The following is an 18,552-nucleotide window of genomic DNA, read 5'->3' as shown; positions in this document are numbered from 1 at the left end:
GAAAGTGATATGTTTGAACTCATGCAACAAGTTAATACAAGAGATGGGACTTGAACCCAGGCCTCTTGGCTCCCCCATCAGTGCTCTTTCCATGTTACCAGGCTACGGGCATATTTGTGGTCTTTAAATGTGCGATCACATGGAGATAAAGAGACTACTAATCTCCTCCATCTACGTAAACTGTCTGCAAAGAGGAGCAGGGTAGAGCCCTGCTGAGAGAGATAGAAGGTGTTATCTATTGCTTCACTCTGCTCTACTCAACTGAGCTAGATTATTATCTTCCAAGCAGCATGCCCCCGCCCTTTTGGAAGTGGTGAAACATTTGTGACTGACCACCAATGACTGAGAAGCTTCTGGGTGGGGCTGGGGTGTTGGTGGGGATGATGTTTCCATCGGGACATTGCTGAAGCACAAGCTGGGGTCAGTTAGACCTTGCTCGTGGTCCTGGGGGTAAGTATTGTCCGGGTCAGTAGATTTTTACATTAGTTGGAGGAGTGTGTGTCTGTGAACATATATGTGCAGACGTCTCGGAGGGGATTCTCTGTCTCTGTGTTGGGATTCCAGAGTGTGGAAGTCACTTGTATTTGGCATGGCAGGAGCCTAAGATGGAGCAATTTGTATTTGATGGACATTAGTCTCTTGTTCCTGAGACCTGAGACCTAAGATGTATCTACGCTAACCAGCAGTTGTAATCAGGGCTCCGGCTAAAAGGTGCACAGACCTTGGATTCAGACAGAACTAGAGCCAAAGAACTCTGTTAAACCTGTGCAAGCCTCAGTTTCTTCATCTGTAAAATGGACATACAACCAAGCCACCTTACAGTGTTGCTATGAGGATTGCAGACCAGTAGTAGATACGGTGCCCAGTGAAGCCCTCTATCAATATAATAGCTATAAATTAATCACTCCTTTTAAGTCGAAGGGAAGCAGATCCCAGGAAACATCTCCCTGCAGAAGTATTTTCCTTTAGATTTGCTCTGAGTTGCAAAAAACGGGCATATGCGGAAGGGCAAGCCTGGGGTGGCAATTTGAAGCATTATGAATGGGAGTCAGAATGCAGGCTGCTGCAGAGGAAAGTTGTAAGACAACAGCGAAGAGTAGTAGGTGACCCTTACAGAGAGTTTACCCCCGACAGGAACTGCGCTAAGAGCTTTACAGAGATTAATTCATTTTATCCTCACTGCAACCCTGAAAATGCCGATGCTATTAATAGCTCCTCTTTACAGTTGAGGAAACTGAGGCACAGAGATGTTAAGTGGCTTGACCGAAGTTAAACCGGGAAAGCAAATCTCTGTTTAGTTAGTGCCGAAGAGTGTGCTTAGAGCCATCCTCTGGGAGTTCAGAAGGCGCAGGGCTCACGGGTGTAGATGAGGCACTCAGGGGAGACTTGGTGATTGGCTGACCTATTTCTTGCTCTGTATAGTGACCTTGTTCGAGCTTTGGCAACTCTGCTCAAATCAATACCGTGACTGAGGACGGCTGTACAATAGGCAGGGTCCAGTGTAAATGAAAATCTGAAAATCTGGGGTTCCTTTTTAAGAAATTATTAAGAATCTAGGGATGCCAGCATGGCTCAGTCAGATAAGCATCTGCCTTTGGCTCGGGTCAGGGTCCCACGGTCCTGGGATCGAGTCCCACATTGGGCTCCCTGCTTGGTAGAGAGCCTTCTTCTCCCTCTCCTCTCCACTTGCTATCTCAGTCTCTCTCAAATAAATAAATAAATAAAATCTTAAAAAATAATAAAATAAAGCTGGCAACAGCAGAGTGGTAAACCAATTGAGGGGCCCTTGCATGACCAAACTGCATAGGTTGGGATGCCCATGAAGCTCTGAGACCCAACAATGAGGCAGGAATGGTGTTGGAAGCTTCCGCCGTCTCGATTACCTGCCTTGAAAAACTTTAGGAGGCAGGCATTTGACTCCCCAATTAGCAGAAGAGAAACTGAGATTCAGGACATTAAGTGGCTCCCCCAGGGTTAGTGTTTCCTCTAGGTAAATTGATTGAATTGCAACAGAATGTTGCAAAGTGCTTCTCCTACCCATGGTCTCTAAGTATTGTGCCAGGAATTGTGGTGTGTAAAATATGGACAAGACATGGTCTGAGCCACCAAAGCACTCACAAACTGATCGTAATCTGTAGAGGTGCTTAGCTTCTCTGAAAAATAGCTGGGTGATCTATGAAACCAAATGACTTGGCCCTTTCAATTCACCCGGAGCTTCGTGGGAACCAGCAAAAATGAATCCAGGAATACTGCTTGAGTTGCTCGCCATTCTTTGTATACTCGCTGATTTAGTTTTAGAACTAAGTTACATTCAGGTTACATTTATCTATGGTCATTGCTGATAAAAGTGCCTTCCCCAAAATTACGAATCAGAAACTTTGAATGATTTGTTTTCTTCCTTAAAACTTGGCGATGCCTGTTCCTATAAATATGTATTATGAGAGGTGTGGTGTATCTGGTTGAAGCTTAAAGTTGTATTTCTGGTTATTTTGAGTCTCTCATCATTGATGCCCATGGTAGACTCAGGGAATTCTAGTACAACAAAATGCCCGAACTAGATCTATTTAGCACACACACACACACACACACACACACACACACACCCGCTCAGTTTTAGACAGAGAAGTTTAGACAGAGGCTCAGAAAGAAGCAACATACCCAAGGTGGCTGAATTTACAAAGTCATCATGCTGGAAAGTTGATCTGGGTTCTCATTTCACATTCCAGATGTGTCCCAACCACCTGGGGTGAGGCCCCTGCCATGGGGCACTGAAGGGAATCCAGAGACGATTTTTCTGACACCCAGGACAAAGGTGATGCCCTAACTCTCTGCTGTCTCCTTCCCCGTGGTATTTGGCAGACTCCATTCCTCCCTTCTCACTGCTGGATATTTTTACTTTCTCTGTCCCCTGGTGAGTGGACATGGCAACAGTCATGGGAGCAGGGACCATTTAGGACTGAGGACTTCCCAGGACCATATGCCTATGTATCTTGGGTTGCTTATACCTCTTATCTGAAAATCATGGGTGAGCCCAGTTTTTTTGCAGGGCCCTATGGAAATGGGTACGATTTTACAGTTAAACCAGTTTGTGTTAAGTCCTCTGTTTGGGTCTGAGGATCACCATCTGTTGAGCACGTATATAAGCAAGGCACTCGACTAAACTTCTTAAATATTGTATGCAGTATGGTGATGGCTGTGGCCCCAAACAGCCCGGGTTTGAAGTCTGTCCTCCTCGTGGGGAATTAAAGCCTGGCTTTCTCCTATGTTACATGGTGAAAATAGTAGCTACCTCATAAGTTTGTTGTTCTGATGATTAAATAAGATAATTTGTAGGGGCACCTGATTTGCGCATCAGTAGAGCACGTGACTCTTGATCCTGTGGTTGAGCCCCACATTGGGCATAGAGCCTACTTTAAGAAAATTTAAAAATAAAAAATAATGAGATAGTTTATGCAACATGTTTTGCATGATGCTGGCATAGAACAAGCACACAACCAACACGTGAGTTAAAAAAAGAAACAGGTGCTGTCCTCATTTTTCAGATAAAACACTGAGGCCCAGAGAAAGAAAGCATAACTAACTCATAACCAGGAAGATCAGAGCTGAAATTCCAAATCCAAGCCATCTGGCCACCAAGTCCCTGCTCCTCACCATCTTCCTGCACTTATTTGTGAGGATGTCTTGCAGCGTATCCAGCTTTCTCGCGCAGTATCTTATTTATGTGTGGCCAAATCTATACCAAACCTTGTTGAAGGCAGTGGCTTCCCCGACAGTCAGGGCTGGCAGACACATTTAGCTGGACTGCTCTTCCCCCACTTCTCCATCCATCCATTGCTTTTTCTTCCAAGATCCTACTCAATGACTCCTCTCTGTGGAGTGGGGATCAATTTCTCCTCCAAGATGGTACATATTATGGATACCATTCCTTCTGATGATTCATCATGCTTTGTTGTGACATCTCTTCTGCTTTTTGATTTTTCCCATATTAATATCTTGATTTTCCAAGTATAATGTGAATTCCTGACTGTTCAGGTGGTGTTTTCTCTTTCCTCTTGCCCATCAAACTATTACGCATAAGGACATACATCTAGACCACTCCATATGTATTTGATTGATTGGAACTCACACATTTATCTGATTATCTCAATGTTTTATTAACATGGTGAGATACAATTTAGATGGTAGATAAATTTTTTACGTAGATAAATTTGGTACTATGCTAACTGAGGGGCTCAGAATTTCTGGGCTTGTTTCAATACTCTTAAAATATTTTTTTCCTTGATTAGAAAAAAGATACGGTAATTGCAGAAAACTTTGACAATGACAGATAGAATAGTTAAATAAAACATTGTCCACAATCCCAACACCCATTTTTGTTAACATATAGGTGTATTTTTTTTCTATTTGCTCTTTTTGAACAAAGTACATTTAAATGAAATCCCCAGTTTAATTTCCATATTTACATTCATGAATAAATCTATATTTGATAAGCAAAATTACTGTCAAAAAACTATTCTGGATTTGGTGAACTGAATCAGATGACTAGGGGTTATTACTAAATTAATATAAAAAAAGTTTAATGATCCAAAGTTTTCTTTTTTTTACAAATTTTCTTTCTTTTTATATTTTTAAAATATGTTTTGTATGTAGCTCAATATACCTGCATGGTACTTCTTCATGGAACAGATTCCTTCCCCAGATTAATTTTTTCTCAATATAATTTTAAATGTTGGTGTAATATTCCATTCTATACCCTCACCGTAATTTATGTAACCTTTGTTTTTCAATTAGATTGTTTCCCATTTTCACTTTTATAATCAATAGTGGGTAGGGCTACCATGTGATAATAGCTTTGGTTTCATTCCAGATTGTTTGTAAATTGTTTGTTCCATTTATCTTTTTACCATTGGAGATGGGAGGGTTTTTCTTAAGAATTTTTGTAAAAAAAAATCTAAGCCTTTTAAAGTTATATATTGCATACATTGGTTCTAACGTTTTTGTCTATTTGCCTTTAAATTTTGTTTATTTGATTTAAATACATGAAATTTTAATATTTTAGAGTAAAATGTATTTTTCCTGTCGCTTTGTTATTTCTTTCATTGTGTGTAAGCTGAGAAAGTTTTCTCAGCTTTTTATTAAGTCTAGGATTTAATAAATGTTATTGAATATGTGAATATCCAATCCATTTCCTTCTACTTTTAGTGCCTCAAATTGAATATATTTACTTCTTTAATCCCTTTGGAATTTATTTTGTTATATCATGTCTGGATGCAAGTTTCTTTTTTGTTTTTCTTATAGGAAGCTAATTCATTATTCTGTGTGCAACGTTTCTTAAACGACACTTTCCTTCCACAGCTTTGTGAACCACTTTCGTTACTTATTTATCATACATACCAGTGAATTTTTTAAAGTCTATACTACCCTTTAGAAGTGGTATGTCAAGGGGCACCCAGGTGGCACAGTTGATTGAGCCACTAACACTAGGTTTGGGCTCAGGTGGTGATCTCAGGGTGGTGAGATGGAGCTCTGTATTTAGCACAGGGTCTGCTTGAGTTTCTCTCTCCCTCTGCCCACCCACCCCAAATAAATAAATCTAAAAAACAAAACAAAACAAAAAAAAACATGATATGACAGGAACCCACCTGGTCACAATTCCTTTTCACATGTTTCAGCTCTTCTCAACTGTTATTTTTTTCCCCAGATAACTTTCAGAATTAATTTGGAGTTGTAAAATAATTCTCACTGTAATTTTGATTGGAATTATATAGAACCAACAAATTAATTTCAAAGTGATTTTTTTAGTTTTCTGGATTTCCAATCTGAAGTATCACGTGTCTATTAATGTCTTTTTTTACATTATTTATTTTTTAAGAGATTTTATTTCTTTTTTCTTTAAAAAAATAATTTTTTTTTTTTTTTTTTTTTTTTTATTTATGATAGGCACACAGTGAGAGAGAGAGGCAGAGACATAGGCAGAGGGAGAAGCAGGCTCCATGCACCGGGAGCCCGACGTGGGATTCGATCCCGGGTCTCCAGGATCACGCCCTGGGCCAAAGGCAGGCGCCAAACCGCTGCGCCACCCAGGGATCCCTAAAAAAATAATTTATTTATTCATGAGAGATACACAGAGAGAGAGGCAGAGACATAGGCAGAGGGAGAAGTAGACTCCTTGAGGGGAGCCTGATGTGGAACTCGATCCAAGGACTCCCGGAGCACACCCTGAGCTGAACGCAGGCGCTCAACCACTGAGCCACCCAGGCGTCCCTAAAGATTTTATTTCTAAGTTTCTGCAACCAACGTGGGGTTCAAACTCACAATCCTGAGAATGAGAGTCGCATGCTATACTGACTGAGCCAGCCAGGTGCCCCAGTTTTTAGATATCTCAGCACATTTTTATTATTTTCTTCAAATTCTTCTTCTTTTTTTTTTTAAGATTTTATTTGTTTATTCATGAGAGACACAGAGAGAGAGGCAGAGACAGAGGCAGAGGGAGAAGCAGGCTCCATGTAGGGGGCCCGATGCAGAACTCGATCCCAGGACCCTGGGATCACGACCTGAGCTAAAGGCAGATGCTCAACCACTGAGTCACCCAAGTGCCCTCTTCAAATTATTCTTAGCTCTATCTGGTGTGATGGCTGCTAAGGCTCCTGGTCCCCACACCCCCTTGCAATTCTGTTTCCTAACTGGTTATTGCTGATATAATAGGAAGAATAGCTGGTAATTTTAGAATATTTATCATGCTCTCAGGACTTTTTTGAGTACTCTCATCAATTTCACTACTTTTTCAACTGATTCTTTGGGGATGTTTAGTTATGGAATCACATCTTTTGCAAATAAGGATGATTTGACTTGCCCTTGCCCGAAACCATACCTTTTTTTTATTGCTTTCATGTATCCATTAATAGCTCAGGCTCTGGTGCCAACCTGCCTGGGCCCAAAGACCTATCATTTTGAGCAAGTTATTTAAACTTCTCCATGTCTTAGTTTTACTCTACATAAAATGGAAATAATAATTATGCTTCAATTTTTAACAGAAGAAAAGGAAAAAAGAATAAACTACCTCTTGGTCATGAGAATTAAATGAGTTAGGTTTGTAAAAGTGTCACAGAATATGCTCAATAACTATTCCACACCCCTATTATTATTGTAGGTTTGAGGTTGGAGGAACTTCCAACTTCTCAAAGTTAGAATTTCCAGGATTAATTTTTTTTTTTTTCAGGATTAATTTTTTTAAATGGTTACAGCACACATGCTTGTTTTCAAATCACCGCTAAAACATTTTGCCGCTTGGTAAGATGTTGATTAGGTATAGAAGGGATATTCTTTATTATAGTAATAATTATCAATCACATTCTTATTTCATTAACTTAAAAAAATAAGAAATGAGTATTTTATTTCATCAAATGAATCTTTTTTGACACTTTAGTGAGATCATCATTTCAAAAACTTGATCTATTGATGCTCTATTCATATTATAAAAGAGGCAGTTCCCTGCAATGATGGAGAGCTGAGCTTGGTTTGAAATTTGGTTCTTCCAGCAGAGGGACGAGGGCAAATTGCTCAACATTCTCAAGCCTCACTGTCTTGTCTAGGAAACAGTGATTAATGTCTATTCTTGCAGAGCAAGAGCATAAAAGAGCATGGTAAATACTCAACACTAGTATTCATTATTGTCATAGTTGATTTCCTGGATGTCCCTGGAGTAACTTCGTGATATTATCATATATTTAATCCTGTGTTCATAAGGTGTTCATAAATGACATGATCCTGCAGAGTTTTCCACCTTTTTCCTGTGCCCTGGGTCTGTATATATGCCACAAAAATTACATGTTCCTCAAAAGTTTAAAATAATTCACTTCCTAAAACTATTTGGACACCAATTTTGAGTAGATTAATTCCAAAATGCTTTTAATTTCTAAATAAATAACTATCATTTGTTCCACACTTATTACTCTGTGACAAAAGCCATAATAACTACATCACATAGCTCATCTATGTCATCCTCAGAAGCAAGTATCATTTATATTCATCTTATTCAAACCTGAGAACTAGTTACTATCGCTCCCATCTTACAGATAAGAAAACTGAGACTTTGAGGAGTTTAAGAACTAGACCAAGCTCATGCAGAGAATGAGCTGGGACATGAACTCAAGCTGACTCCAGTTCTCTCCCTTTCACTGCTAGATATCATGCTGCCTCCAAAACTTCTTTCTTGTTTCTTTGGTTTGATTTTGGTCTCGTTAAGTTTCCTGTGCCTTGTGGAATCAATTTTGCTAATTTATATTTTTCTAGGAAATCATTAATTTTATTGAGATCTCATTTTAAAAAATACACCTTAGGAGCCTCGTAATTTTTTTATCTCCTCTGTTTTTGCAGCTAGATTCATTATGAATTTGGCTTATTTATGTTTTCTCCTCTTCTTGATTATTCCAAAGTGTGCATTAAATTAGGGGAGAAAAGCCTAGCAATGTGGAGGAGACAAGATGATATTATAAAATGAAAACAGATATTTTTTTCTTTTAAAATATCCCATTTCCATCCAAATTTGCTTATCTTCCCTCTTCCTTACCTCAGTCTTTAAAGAGCAGAGTGCCTGGAGCTCAAAAGAGCCTGAGGATGACTTTCAAGTGTCTAGCACTTCATTCTCCAGGGCCTAGCAAGGACTTCTACCGGTCTCAGCTCCACGATGAACAAGGGGCAGGGCTGGGAGGAGAAGCCAGGCTCTCATCTCCTTGGCTTGTTCTCTTCCCACACCACTCAGCTGTGCTATGGCTCAAGTTTTTAATTTTAAAAATAATAAATCAATGAAGATTGCAAAAAATATTTTAAAGGCTCTTAAAACTCTTTAAATCTACTTAATTTTATTTTTTATTTTTTAAGATTTTATTTATTTATTTATTCATGAGAGACACAGAGAGAGAGGCAAAAACATAGGCTGAGGGAGAAGCAGACTCCCTACGGGAAGCCCAATGTGGGACTCAATCCCAGGAATCCGGAGTCATGACCTGAGCCAAAGGCAGATGCTCAACCATTAAGCCACCCAGGTCCCCCTTTAATTTAATTTTTAAAGGTTTTATTTATTTGACAGAAACAGAGAGAGAGAGAGAGAGAGAGAGAGCACAAATAGGGGGAGTGGGAGAGAGAGAAGAAGACTCCTTGCTGAGCAGGGAGCCCGTGTGGGGCTCAATCCAGGACCCCAGGATCATGACCTGAGCCAAAGGCAAATGCCTTACTGACTGAGCCACCCAGGTCAGTAAAGCTACTTAATTTTAAAAGATCAGTAATGCCTTAACAATATGAGAGCAATTATTGATTATTGCAATCCATATTATTTTCATATAAATAATTTTCTATTGTGCTCTAGTTTTAAACTACTCTTCATAAAATGACTCTCCAAAGAAAGCATGTCAGGCAGGAATGAGGTGCATCTTTATTATTTTACCTTAGTGTTGGGCTGTACCAACCACACAGGTCCCCAAGAGCTCCTTTATCAGTCTTGGGATTTCCACCCGGGGCCTGAAGCGAACAGAGGAAGTGTTCCCAGTACTCTGCTGGAGTGTGGTTGGGAGGTCCCTGACACAGCGCTATATTACTGTTGGTCCAAGTGTCAAAACTCAGCCAGTGAAGGAGGGCAGGACTATCCCAATCTTAATGATGGAATGAGCCGGTGGCAAACTCTCTCATGGTCCAGGAACTCTTTTCACAACATAATTACCCTAATTTGCTCATTTCCTGGTTATTTGGTATGTGTGTGGGGGGAGGTACAAATAAGCAGATGTTTTTGCCCACTGTCTGATCAGCAATCTGCAATTAGACCCCAAGGAACAACCTGTTCATTGCGGTTAGGGGCCATTAGCCACTTAAATAATGACATCTGTCATCATTTTCATACCTCATCCTGTCCCGGATCTTATCTTCAAACTATACTTAACATGAATGCCTGAGTTTCCTAAAGCAGACCACTCAATTTTAATAGCTCTACTCAAGTTGCCATCTTGGTGAAGCATTTCAGGGTTGAACAATATGGAATCTGGATCTTCCTCCATTTACGTCGGGGTTAGGTACCAGTAATCCCATCATAAACTGAAAATATCCTAAATCAGAAATGCATTTACTCCACCTAACCTACCAAATATCGCTTCACCTAGCCCACCTTAAGTGAGCTCAGAACACTCATATTAGCCTAGAGTTGAGCAAAGATCATCCAACACAAAGAGCCTACTGTATCGTAAAGTGTTGGATATCTCATGTAGCTTATTGACTCCTGCACTGCAAGTGAAGAGCAGAATGCTTATGTGGGTACAGAAGGGTTGTGAATGTATGGGATGGTTGATCTTCATCGTTGCAGAGCTGACTCGGAGCTGCCCAGCATCAGAGAGGGTAGTGCACAGCCCACAAACAGATCCAAATTAAAAATTCCAAGTATGGTTTCTACTTTTCCACCACTGTAATGTCTAAAAATCATTAAGTCAAACTGTCATGGGGACCCATCTGTAATCACTGAGTGCTTCCTACATGTCTGGTGTTGTATATTGGTCTTTAGAAACAGCATAAGGCACTGAGCCCACACAAGAATGCTGTGGTGTAGACATGATCAATCTCCACATCTTATAGGTACAGAAGCTGAGGTACTGAGAAATGTAATAATTCACATTTAGAAGGGAACAGAACTTGGATTCTTACTGAAGTCTGTTGGGTTACATACTGACACAGGTACTGTGTGTCATTTGGCCAGCAAGATGTTCATAATATATTAAAACAATGGAAGGAAGTATACGCATTATAGTTTTGTGTAAAGAGCCCAAATAAGATATTGGTTTTAAAATAATGGAACATTGATTTAGTGCAGTGATTCTCAACAGGGTGCAAGAGCTGCTGCCTTGGGATGAAGCATTTGGAAATGTGCGGGGCCATTTTTGGTAATTTTGGTTGTCACAGTAACCTGGGATGATGGTGGTCTCCTATGATGCTGAATGTCTAGCACAGCGCAAAATAGTTCTAGACAACAATGAAATGTCTGGCACTAGATCTCAGAAAGTGCTAAGAAACACTGATAAAGGGGAATCATAGTAATTTACAATGATGCCATAAAACTCAAGAGTAGTAAACTCAAATAGCTTCAGGGATCAGTGACTGAAGGATACATAATCCTTCTTAGGGCATCCAAAACTCAGTCTTTAAAGCAAGCAAAATCACCTAGGCACCAAATTTGGCCCGTGGGCCTCCAATTTGGAACTTTTTAAGGGAGGTTTTTCTGATCTGGAAACATGTTTACGACATACTCAGTGAAGAGGAAAAGCTGCTAATCAGTATGATGCCATGTTTAGAAAAGATTGTATATATGGATACATATATTTACATGCACACATATACAGAATACTTATAGAAATCTGTAGAAAATGTTATGGGATAAAATGCGGGTGATTTTGTGAAATGTTTTGCTCATTTGCATTTTAAATTCCACCACAAATGTCTATTAGTTGTTTAATTTTTCATAAATAAGGAGAGAGAGGAGCCTTAAAAAAATTAAAATTTGAGTGTGGTTTCAGAACACAGCCCTTAGTGGCTTTCTGGCCATCCCCTTTGATGAAAGGAGAATAATTTCTGTGATTTAAGGACACATAATTTCTGTGATTAAGACATTGAAGATGAAGTCATCAATACTAAAGCACTAGAGCGCTTTAAAACTGAAACAACGCTGTTGGTTTCCCAGACACATTGGCTTTGCTTCTAGCCTCTTTCTGTGATTTTCATGTCTTTCGTCATGCAATAAAGCTCTCCTGGTAAAGTCCAATCACCCTTCTGCAGCTGCCTCAGAAATCAATACTGGAATCCATTTGAGAGATCAGAACCTGTTGAAATTTTAAAAGGCTTTATTCAAAATGAGACAAAAGCAAGGCATTAAAACCCTATCTCTGCCTTTTTGCAGTCAAGTTGCCCAGTCCTTCAAGATCATTGTTTTTTTCCTGAAAAATCCCCATTTGCCTCATCTTCATCATTCTTGTGTTTTATTTCCAGCATCCTGGCTCTGCAAATTTTATTTTGTGCACAAGTCATTTTTGACTGAGCTCTCTTTCTGGAGTTTGCTGACTGCTGTGTGTGTGTGGGGGGTGGGGGTGGGGGATATACTGGATTTTCTACTCACTTGTCTGTGGACTTTGGGATCTTCCCAGAGTCCTTTCTCCTCTGTCTGTCTGGGTTGTGTCTACTTCCCGCCTCCCTGCAGCCCCTTCTTACCAGCACCTGATTCTTACAAGGCAACCTGACAGATTTTAATTTGAAAAGCAAAGGGTAGAGTTAGGTGCCTTCGGGAGAAGTAGCTAGAATTTATTATGTCATAAAGGGGGGTAGGTTGAGGAAGTATGATGATAAATTGGGTGTGTGTTGCTCCCAGCTTTTGATCTTGTGAAGAAAAGTCACTGCCAAGGGCTAGCTTGTAGGTAGGTATGTGAAAGAGATGGCGGTGTTTTCTCTCTGGAAACTTCTAACTGGCCAATGCCTCCAGCCCTGGGGAGGCTTTGGTGGCAAATCCCACATATCTTCTTGCCCATCTCTGCTTTCTCTCTCTCTTGACTCTTGGTCCAAATTCTTAGAAAGCCCCAGTGTGAGAACCACAATCAAAACAAAAGTTTTCAAGACTTTCCACACCACCCTTAGCATTTGGAAACTCTAATGGGGAAAATAAGCCTCGGTGGCACTTAAAGTCTTTTGAAGGTTTATGGGCTGCTGCGGGACAATAGGTGGTTGTGTCCCTGTCTCAATGCCGAGTATCATTTTGAAGGCTTTGAAAATATCTTACCTTTGTCCTAGAGTAAACTCCATATTTGGCAACATGCTGATGAAATTCAAAAGCTTGATTTTTAAAATCAACATATTCATGAGATATAATGGCATCCAGAGTCTTGGTCCCCAAAACCCCATGAAGCCATGCCTGGTGTGCATGTGAGTGCATGTATGTAAGATTTGGATTTCTTTTTTTTTTTTTTTAAGATTTTTATTTATTTATTTGAGAGAGAGAGAGAGAGAGAGCATGAGCAGGGGGAAGGGCAGAGGGAGAAGCAGACTCCCCGCTGGGTAGGGAGCCCGATGTGGGACTCGATTCTAGGACATGGATCATGACCTGAGCCGGAGGCCGACACCCAACTGATAGCCACCCAGGCACCAAGATTTAGATTTCTTTAATGACTCTCTCCGACTCTATTTGCTTGAGTTGACTCCCCTGGTACTTCTGGCAGCAGACTCTCCGGGAGCTGAGGCCAACGGGCGAGGATGCAGGCTTGGATTTAGAACCCAAATCCATGCCCAGCCGCTGCCAGCTGCGCGACCTCCAACGTGTCCCCCTGCAGTCTGAATCTCCCACTGCTCGTCCTTAAAGGAGGGGTCGTGATATCCCAGACACGGGACCGTGTGGGTTAGGTAGGTGTGTGTGCCAGTGGCTCAGCGCTGTGGCTGGCACAAGTGCATGCCCACCCGCTGTCAGGTGCGACTATCTAACTACTAGTTACTGCCTATTTTGTAGGTTCAAAAACTGAAAGCTGGGGAGAGCAAAGACTCCCCCCACCCCCGGCCGCTGAGTTTGCCTGAGGGGAATTGGGGCATAGATTCCAGGAGTCCTGACCAGCCACCTTGCCTCCTGCAGTTCTCCTGGCCTGCCCTGTGGGGGACGCAACGTGCAGACGTGGTGCCCAGAGTGGTTGCTCCCAGCTCTCTTCCTTCTGCCCCCGTAAGAGCCTGAGCTTCGTTGATTCCCCGGGCTGCCCTGCAAGCTCATCATGCTGACAGAGTGAGTGGGGTTCCAGTGAGACTGACTGGTAAAACTGGCTTTGGGGCATGCACACCACCCTCCCCGGCTCCCCATGCCTTACTGTCCGGAGAGGCAAAGGGACGTGCCCTGAGACACACAGTAGCACCAGATGGCTGGCTCTGGCTGGGGGCAGGGACGGGTTTGCAGCTGCATTAGAATCTCTGCAACCTCTAACTCTGACCTTTCTCCTTTCCCAACAGAGACATGAAGGTCTGGCATGGTTTAGTGATTGCAGTGGTGTCCTTCATCCTACAGGCCTGCCTCTTCACTGCCATCAACTATCTGCTCTGCAGGAACATGGGTAAGTGGCCTGGCATTTCCCTCCTACCACTTGCAGACACCATCCTCCAGCCTATAGCACGACGATCCCCCGAGGACCCTTTTGAATACCTCCTTGAGGATTCACTGGGCAGATCATCCTGTACGGGGTAATCTCCACTCTGACCCGACCTATTTCCAGTTGGGGATGACAGCCCAGAGCCCTTCCACCACCCAGACCCTCTACCTAGAGACAACCTCCTGCAATGCTTAGGATGATGGGCTCATATAGCCTGGGTCTGACTAATTTTCTTCATCACTGCCAAAGGACTCAGTGTGGTGAAGAAATGGCTTTGAATTTCAACAGAAGGAAGTCTGGCTAGACTAAGAGATTAGCTTAAATTCTTAAACTGATTCACAGTGGAAAATAGAGAAGTTCTGTTCTGGGACGGTATTAAAATTAGGGAAAATAAAATAAAGGAAGTCTAGGTTTCTCTAGCCATTCATTCATTCATGCATGCATGCGTGCATTCATTCAATATAGCAGGAAACAAAACAAAAGTCCCTGTCCTTATATAACTTATATTCCATGGGGGGCACAGACAACAAACTAGATAAACAGGTATACACACGTGTGTTGGATTATGGTGAGTCCTAGGGAAGAAGAAGAAGATGAAGCCAAGCAAGGAGAGATGAATTAGATGACGGCCAGCATCACTGACATGCCGACATTTGAGCATAAACCTCTGGAAGTGAGGAAGCGAGGGACATCTGCAAAGGCTCTGAGCAGACGGGTATTTGGTGAACAGCAGGAGCAGAGAGGCCAGGGTGGCTGGAACTGAGAGGAGGAGGAACAGTGAGGCTTGTACTCCAAACGAGTTGAGGGGTGCTGCAGGGCTTTGAGTGCAGTGGGAGGTTTGAAGAGGGCTCTCTGAACGTTTTGCCCTATCGAGGGTGGTGCCAGAGGCAGGATGTGCCTGGCCTGGAGAGCTGCCACTTTTGACTGTGGCTTTGTCCGCTTTAGCCAAGAAGAGTGAGCGGATACTGAAAGGGGCCAGGCTCCAGACCCCCGGGCCCGGCCCTGCCCACCGTCAGCCACTCGCTGCCCAGGAGAAGGAGACTCGGAGCACCCCTGTGTCTGAGCCCCATTATAGACGTGAGTGAGGGGGGGACAACTTGTCATAAAGCTTATTCTTCTGTGCCCGGGCCCCTGGGGAGCCGCCCTGCAGCAGCGAGCCCTGCCCCTGCCAGCCCGACCCCCGGCTGGAGGATTCCTTGCACCCACCTCCGTGAAGGCCCCAGCAGCCTGCCTTTTTCAGTAAGCTGCTCTTCCTCTCGCATCGGGCCATCCCCATGGGTTTGTGTGGCTCTAAGTTCTTGTCCAGGTTTGGTTGAATGTGAGCCACTGCAGAGGGGGACTGGGCTTGTCTCTGCTCCTGTCTTTGAAATATTATGGTGCCTGTTTTACCTGGCCACTTCGTGGGACAGCCAGGATGTCTGCCTGCGTCTGGCCACGGTATCTGGATATTTTAATAAACATGAGTCTTGGGAATGGCTCAAATCTCCATTCCCATGTGGTGAGTGACCCAACAAGAACGCTGCCCTCTTGTTTTCTCTCTCAGGGCCAGGGAGACGCACCGGGTCACTGGTCACACAATGGAAATCACTGCTTCCACAGCAAAACAACTGCCGCACTTTACTCACCAAGGATCACACTTTTTCTAATGATTTATCTCTTGGTTGATTTGCATTTGCTCCAGCCTTCTAATTTTATCTTTTCAGTTGAAGAGATCTGGTTGTCAGGCTTCCCCTGCACTGAGGTAAGACCTCAGAGAACCACAAGAGACCACTCACAAGAATTCAATGTTCCAATGGAAACGGAGGGACCCTGGCCCCATCGTGACCCTGGCCCTAGGGTTTCCCCGGAGCCTGGCCAGAATCTGAGACTCTGGTTGCCAGGGACCTCAGAGGTCATCATCTAACCCTCTTGCTTCACGGGGAGCAAAGCCAGACACAAAAAGGGATATCACTTGCCTAGAGTTAGTGACACATTTAGTGCCAAACCTGTGCCCAGGACTGAGGAGGCTAGAGCTGTTTGCCCGGGGCCACACCGTGTCAGCGTGTCCCTGATTATCCCTCCCAACACAATCAAGCCCAGAGTGTTTGCTATTCATTTCAGATGGAGCTGGATGGAGCAGCGGTGCCTGGACTCTTGGGCACGTTCCTGCCTATTTGGAGAGGCTCCCAATCCCTCTTCTCCGCTTACCTTTACGTGGCTGGCTCTGCCTCTTTGTCTCCTTCTTCCTTCCATTGTGTCCATTCCCTGCTAACACCCTCCAGCTTTCCTTAGAAGAACAGTTTCTATTTCTCCCTAGATGGCAGCGACACATCCTCAGATAGCTCCAACAGCTCCGACAACTCCGACAGCTCGCCTCAAAACTGCCAGGTAATGGATACCCCTAGTGACCCCAGCCCTTTGTATGCAGTTGGGGTCCTTGCTGTACAAGACTGAGCAGCCAGGTCACCCCTGCTCCAGAGATGGGAGCAGGGAAGGAGGGGCTTCTTAGCTTTTACAGCATCCTTAGGTGACAGGTGGTCAGGCTCGTAGCAATATGGATCATCCCCACACAATGGGTCTGGGTGGGCTGTAAAAATGCAAGTGCCAATGGACCACCTCCTCCTCCCCATACGCCAGTCACTGGGCCAAAGTCTGCTTTGAGTCCTGAGACTGAGTCTCCACATCTTTCCTTAAACTGATGAATTCCCTACAGACAGCATTGGCAATCTTCCCCACTCCCCCTTCCCTGCTCTCCAACACAGACACCTGCAAGCCACTTCTTTCCCTTCCAGCCTAGGGTGAGCTGAGCCTCCTGGAGTGAGAGTTCCATCCTGGGGTCCCCTGGTAGGAATTTTGATGCATATTTCTCTGTTTCCCCCCCACTAAGGCCACCAAGGATGTGAATTACACACAAGTGGTCTTTTCAACCCCTGGAGGACTAAAAAATGAATCTGCTCTGGACTATGAGAACCTAAAGGAAACCACAGATTATGTCAATGTCTATCCGAAAAGCCACAAGCCCAATTTCTGGACTTTTGCGAACCCTGCTGACTCTGAGCCAGTGGAATACACTCAAGTGGCCATGTGAATTCTAGGTTTTAAAAGGGGTGAAGTTCTCTACAAATTCTTGCACTTACTTTGTAGGGGAATTACTTTTTTCTTCTTTAAACAAGTCATAGGAGACTAAGTAGGCCTGTATCTCACTCAGCAAGAAAGATTGAGATCAGATGTCAGGAAGAACTTCCAAGATAAGTATGGATGAGTGGAGGTATCAGTAGAGAAAGCAGTAAAGTCTTTCTCCACAGAAAATTGTGGGGGGAAAAGTCTTTAATCAGCTGTAGTAGAGTTCTGTTTGGCAATCTTACCATTTAATAACTCTTTGAGCTCTTTAATGTTTGGCAACAACTTCCTTAAAAGTTTTAAATAAAACAGCAACTGCCACTTGCCACTTCTTCGTCTCTCTTGCCCAACCCTGCATGTGACCCCTCCTTGGGTCTGTGTCTTGCTGAGCAATCCTGCTCTGTCCTCAGCACTTTGAACAGGCCACTTAGAAAGCTCCCTATCCTTCAACCTTTGAATTCCCTATTTCTGAAGAATGAAAGCTGACAGAGTCCTGGTAAATACCAGCTAGCATCACAACCTGTGATTCCAGGGAAAAATCTCCCCAAACTCAACCCAATAAAATGTAATATTCTTTCCTGGTTTGTTGTTTGTTTGCTTTAAGCCAATTAGGAATAAAAGGACACTTTCTTAACTTGATTAAGAACAGCTTCTCTCAGGGCTGCCTGGGTGGCTGACTCAGTCAAGTACCCACTTTCAGCTCAGGTCATAACCCCAGGGTCCTGGGATCAAGTCCTACATTGGGTTCCTTGCTCAGCGGGAGCCTGTTTCTCCCTCTGTCTCTCTGCCTGCTGCTCCCCCTGCTTGTGCTATCTCTCTCTGTCAAATAAATAAATTAAATCCTTAAAAAAAAAAAAAAAGAGCAGCTTATCTCAATCAGCTGATTGCATGATACTTATCAGTAAGGTCACAGGTGCAGTTTTATTGAATCCTGAAAGAAGTGTCCACAAGCCTGTCATTTCCTTCATCGAACATTGCCATAAAAGTTCTAATTGGTGGAATAAGACAGTTGACTAAAATGAGGGCTATTATAAAGGAGGATAAAATTTGTCATCGTTTGTAGATACCCTCGCCCTACGAGAGCTCAGACAATTAACTTAAAATGTTTTAATTGATAACATGCAGTAAGTAAAAACTAGATAAATATACAATATATTTTTCCAACAGCCAATTAAGACATGAAATGAAAAAAAAATTTGCTCACAATAGCTAAAAAACCATCTCAAGAAATGGATGACCTAGGAACATGCCTGGCCAAATTCAAGCACTCAGGTCTTAGAGAGGATTTGTTACCCGTGCTCTACCTGCTGGC

At 42.9% G+C, this 18,552-nt stretch overlaps 1 protein-coding gene across 1 annotated transcript; it reads left to right on the top strand.

Moving 5' to 3' along the window:
• Positions 1–362: 362 nt before the first annotated feature.
• RHEX (regulator of hemoglobinization and erythroid cell expansion) lies at positions 363–18,529 on the top strand. Its single transcript, XM_072814504.1, has 6 exons — positions 363–450; positions 13,640–13,783; positions 14,005–14,105; positions 15,087–15,218; positions 16,438–16,508; positions 17,008–18,529. The coding sequence occupies exons 2-6, from the start codon at positions 13,773–13,775 to the stop codon at positions 17,206–17,208; spliced, it is 516 nt and encodes a 171-aa protein (XP_072670605.1). The 5' UTR covers positions 363–450; positions 13,640–13,772; the 3' UTR covers positions 17,209–18,529.
• The last annotated feature ends 23 nt before the right edge of the window (positions 18,530–18,552 follow it).

The sequence above is a fragment of the Canis lupus genome, chromosome 38 (genome assembly GCF_048164855.1).
Source record: "Canis lupus baileyi chromosome 38, mCanLup2.hap1, whole genome shotgun sequence".
NCBI classification, from domain to species: domain Eukaryota; kingdom Metazoa; phylum Chordata; class Mammalia; order Carnivora; family Canidae; genus Canis; species Canis lupus.
The sequence above is the reverse complement of the archived record's forward strand: the minus strand, read 5'-3'. Positions and strand labels throughout refer to the sequence as shown.

Excerpts from the sequence above, each read along its gene's own strand:
- RHEX (XM_072814504.1), top strand. Across the intron at positions 14,106-15,086 it reads TCTGCTCTGCAGGAACATGG|CCAAGAAGAGTGAGCGGATA; the intron begins GTAAGTGGCCTG and ends TGTCCGCTTTAG. Across the intron at positions 16,509-17,007 it reads GCTCGCCTCAAAACTGCCAG|GCCACCAAGGATGTGAATTA; the intron begins GTAATGGATACC and ends CCCCCCACTAAG.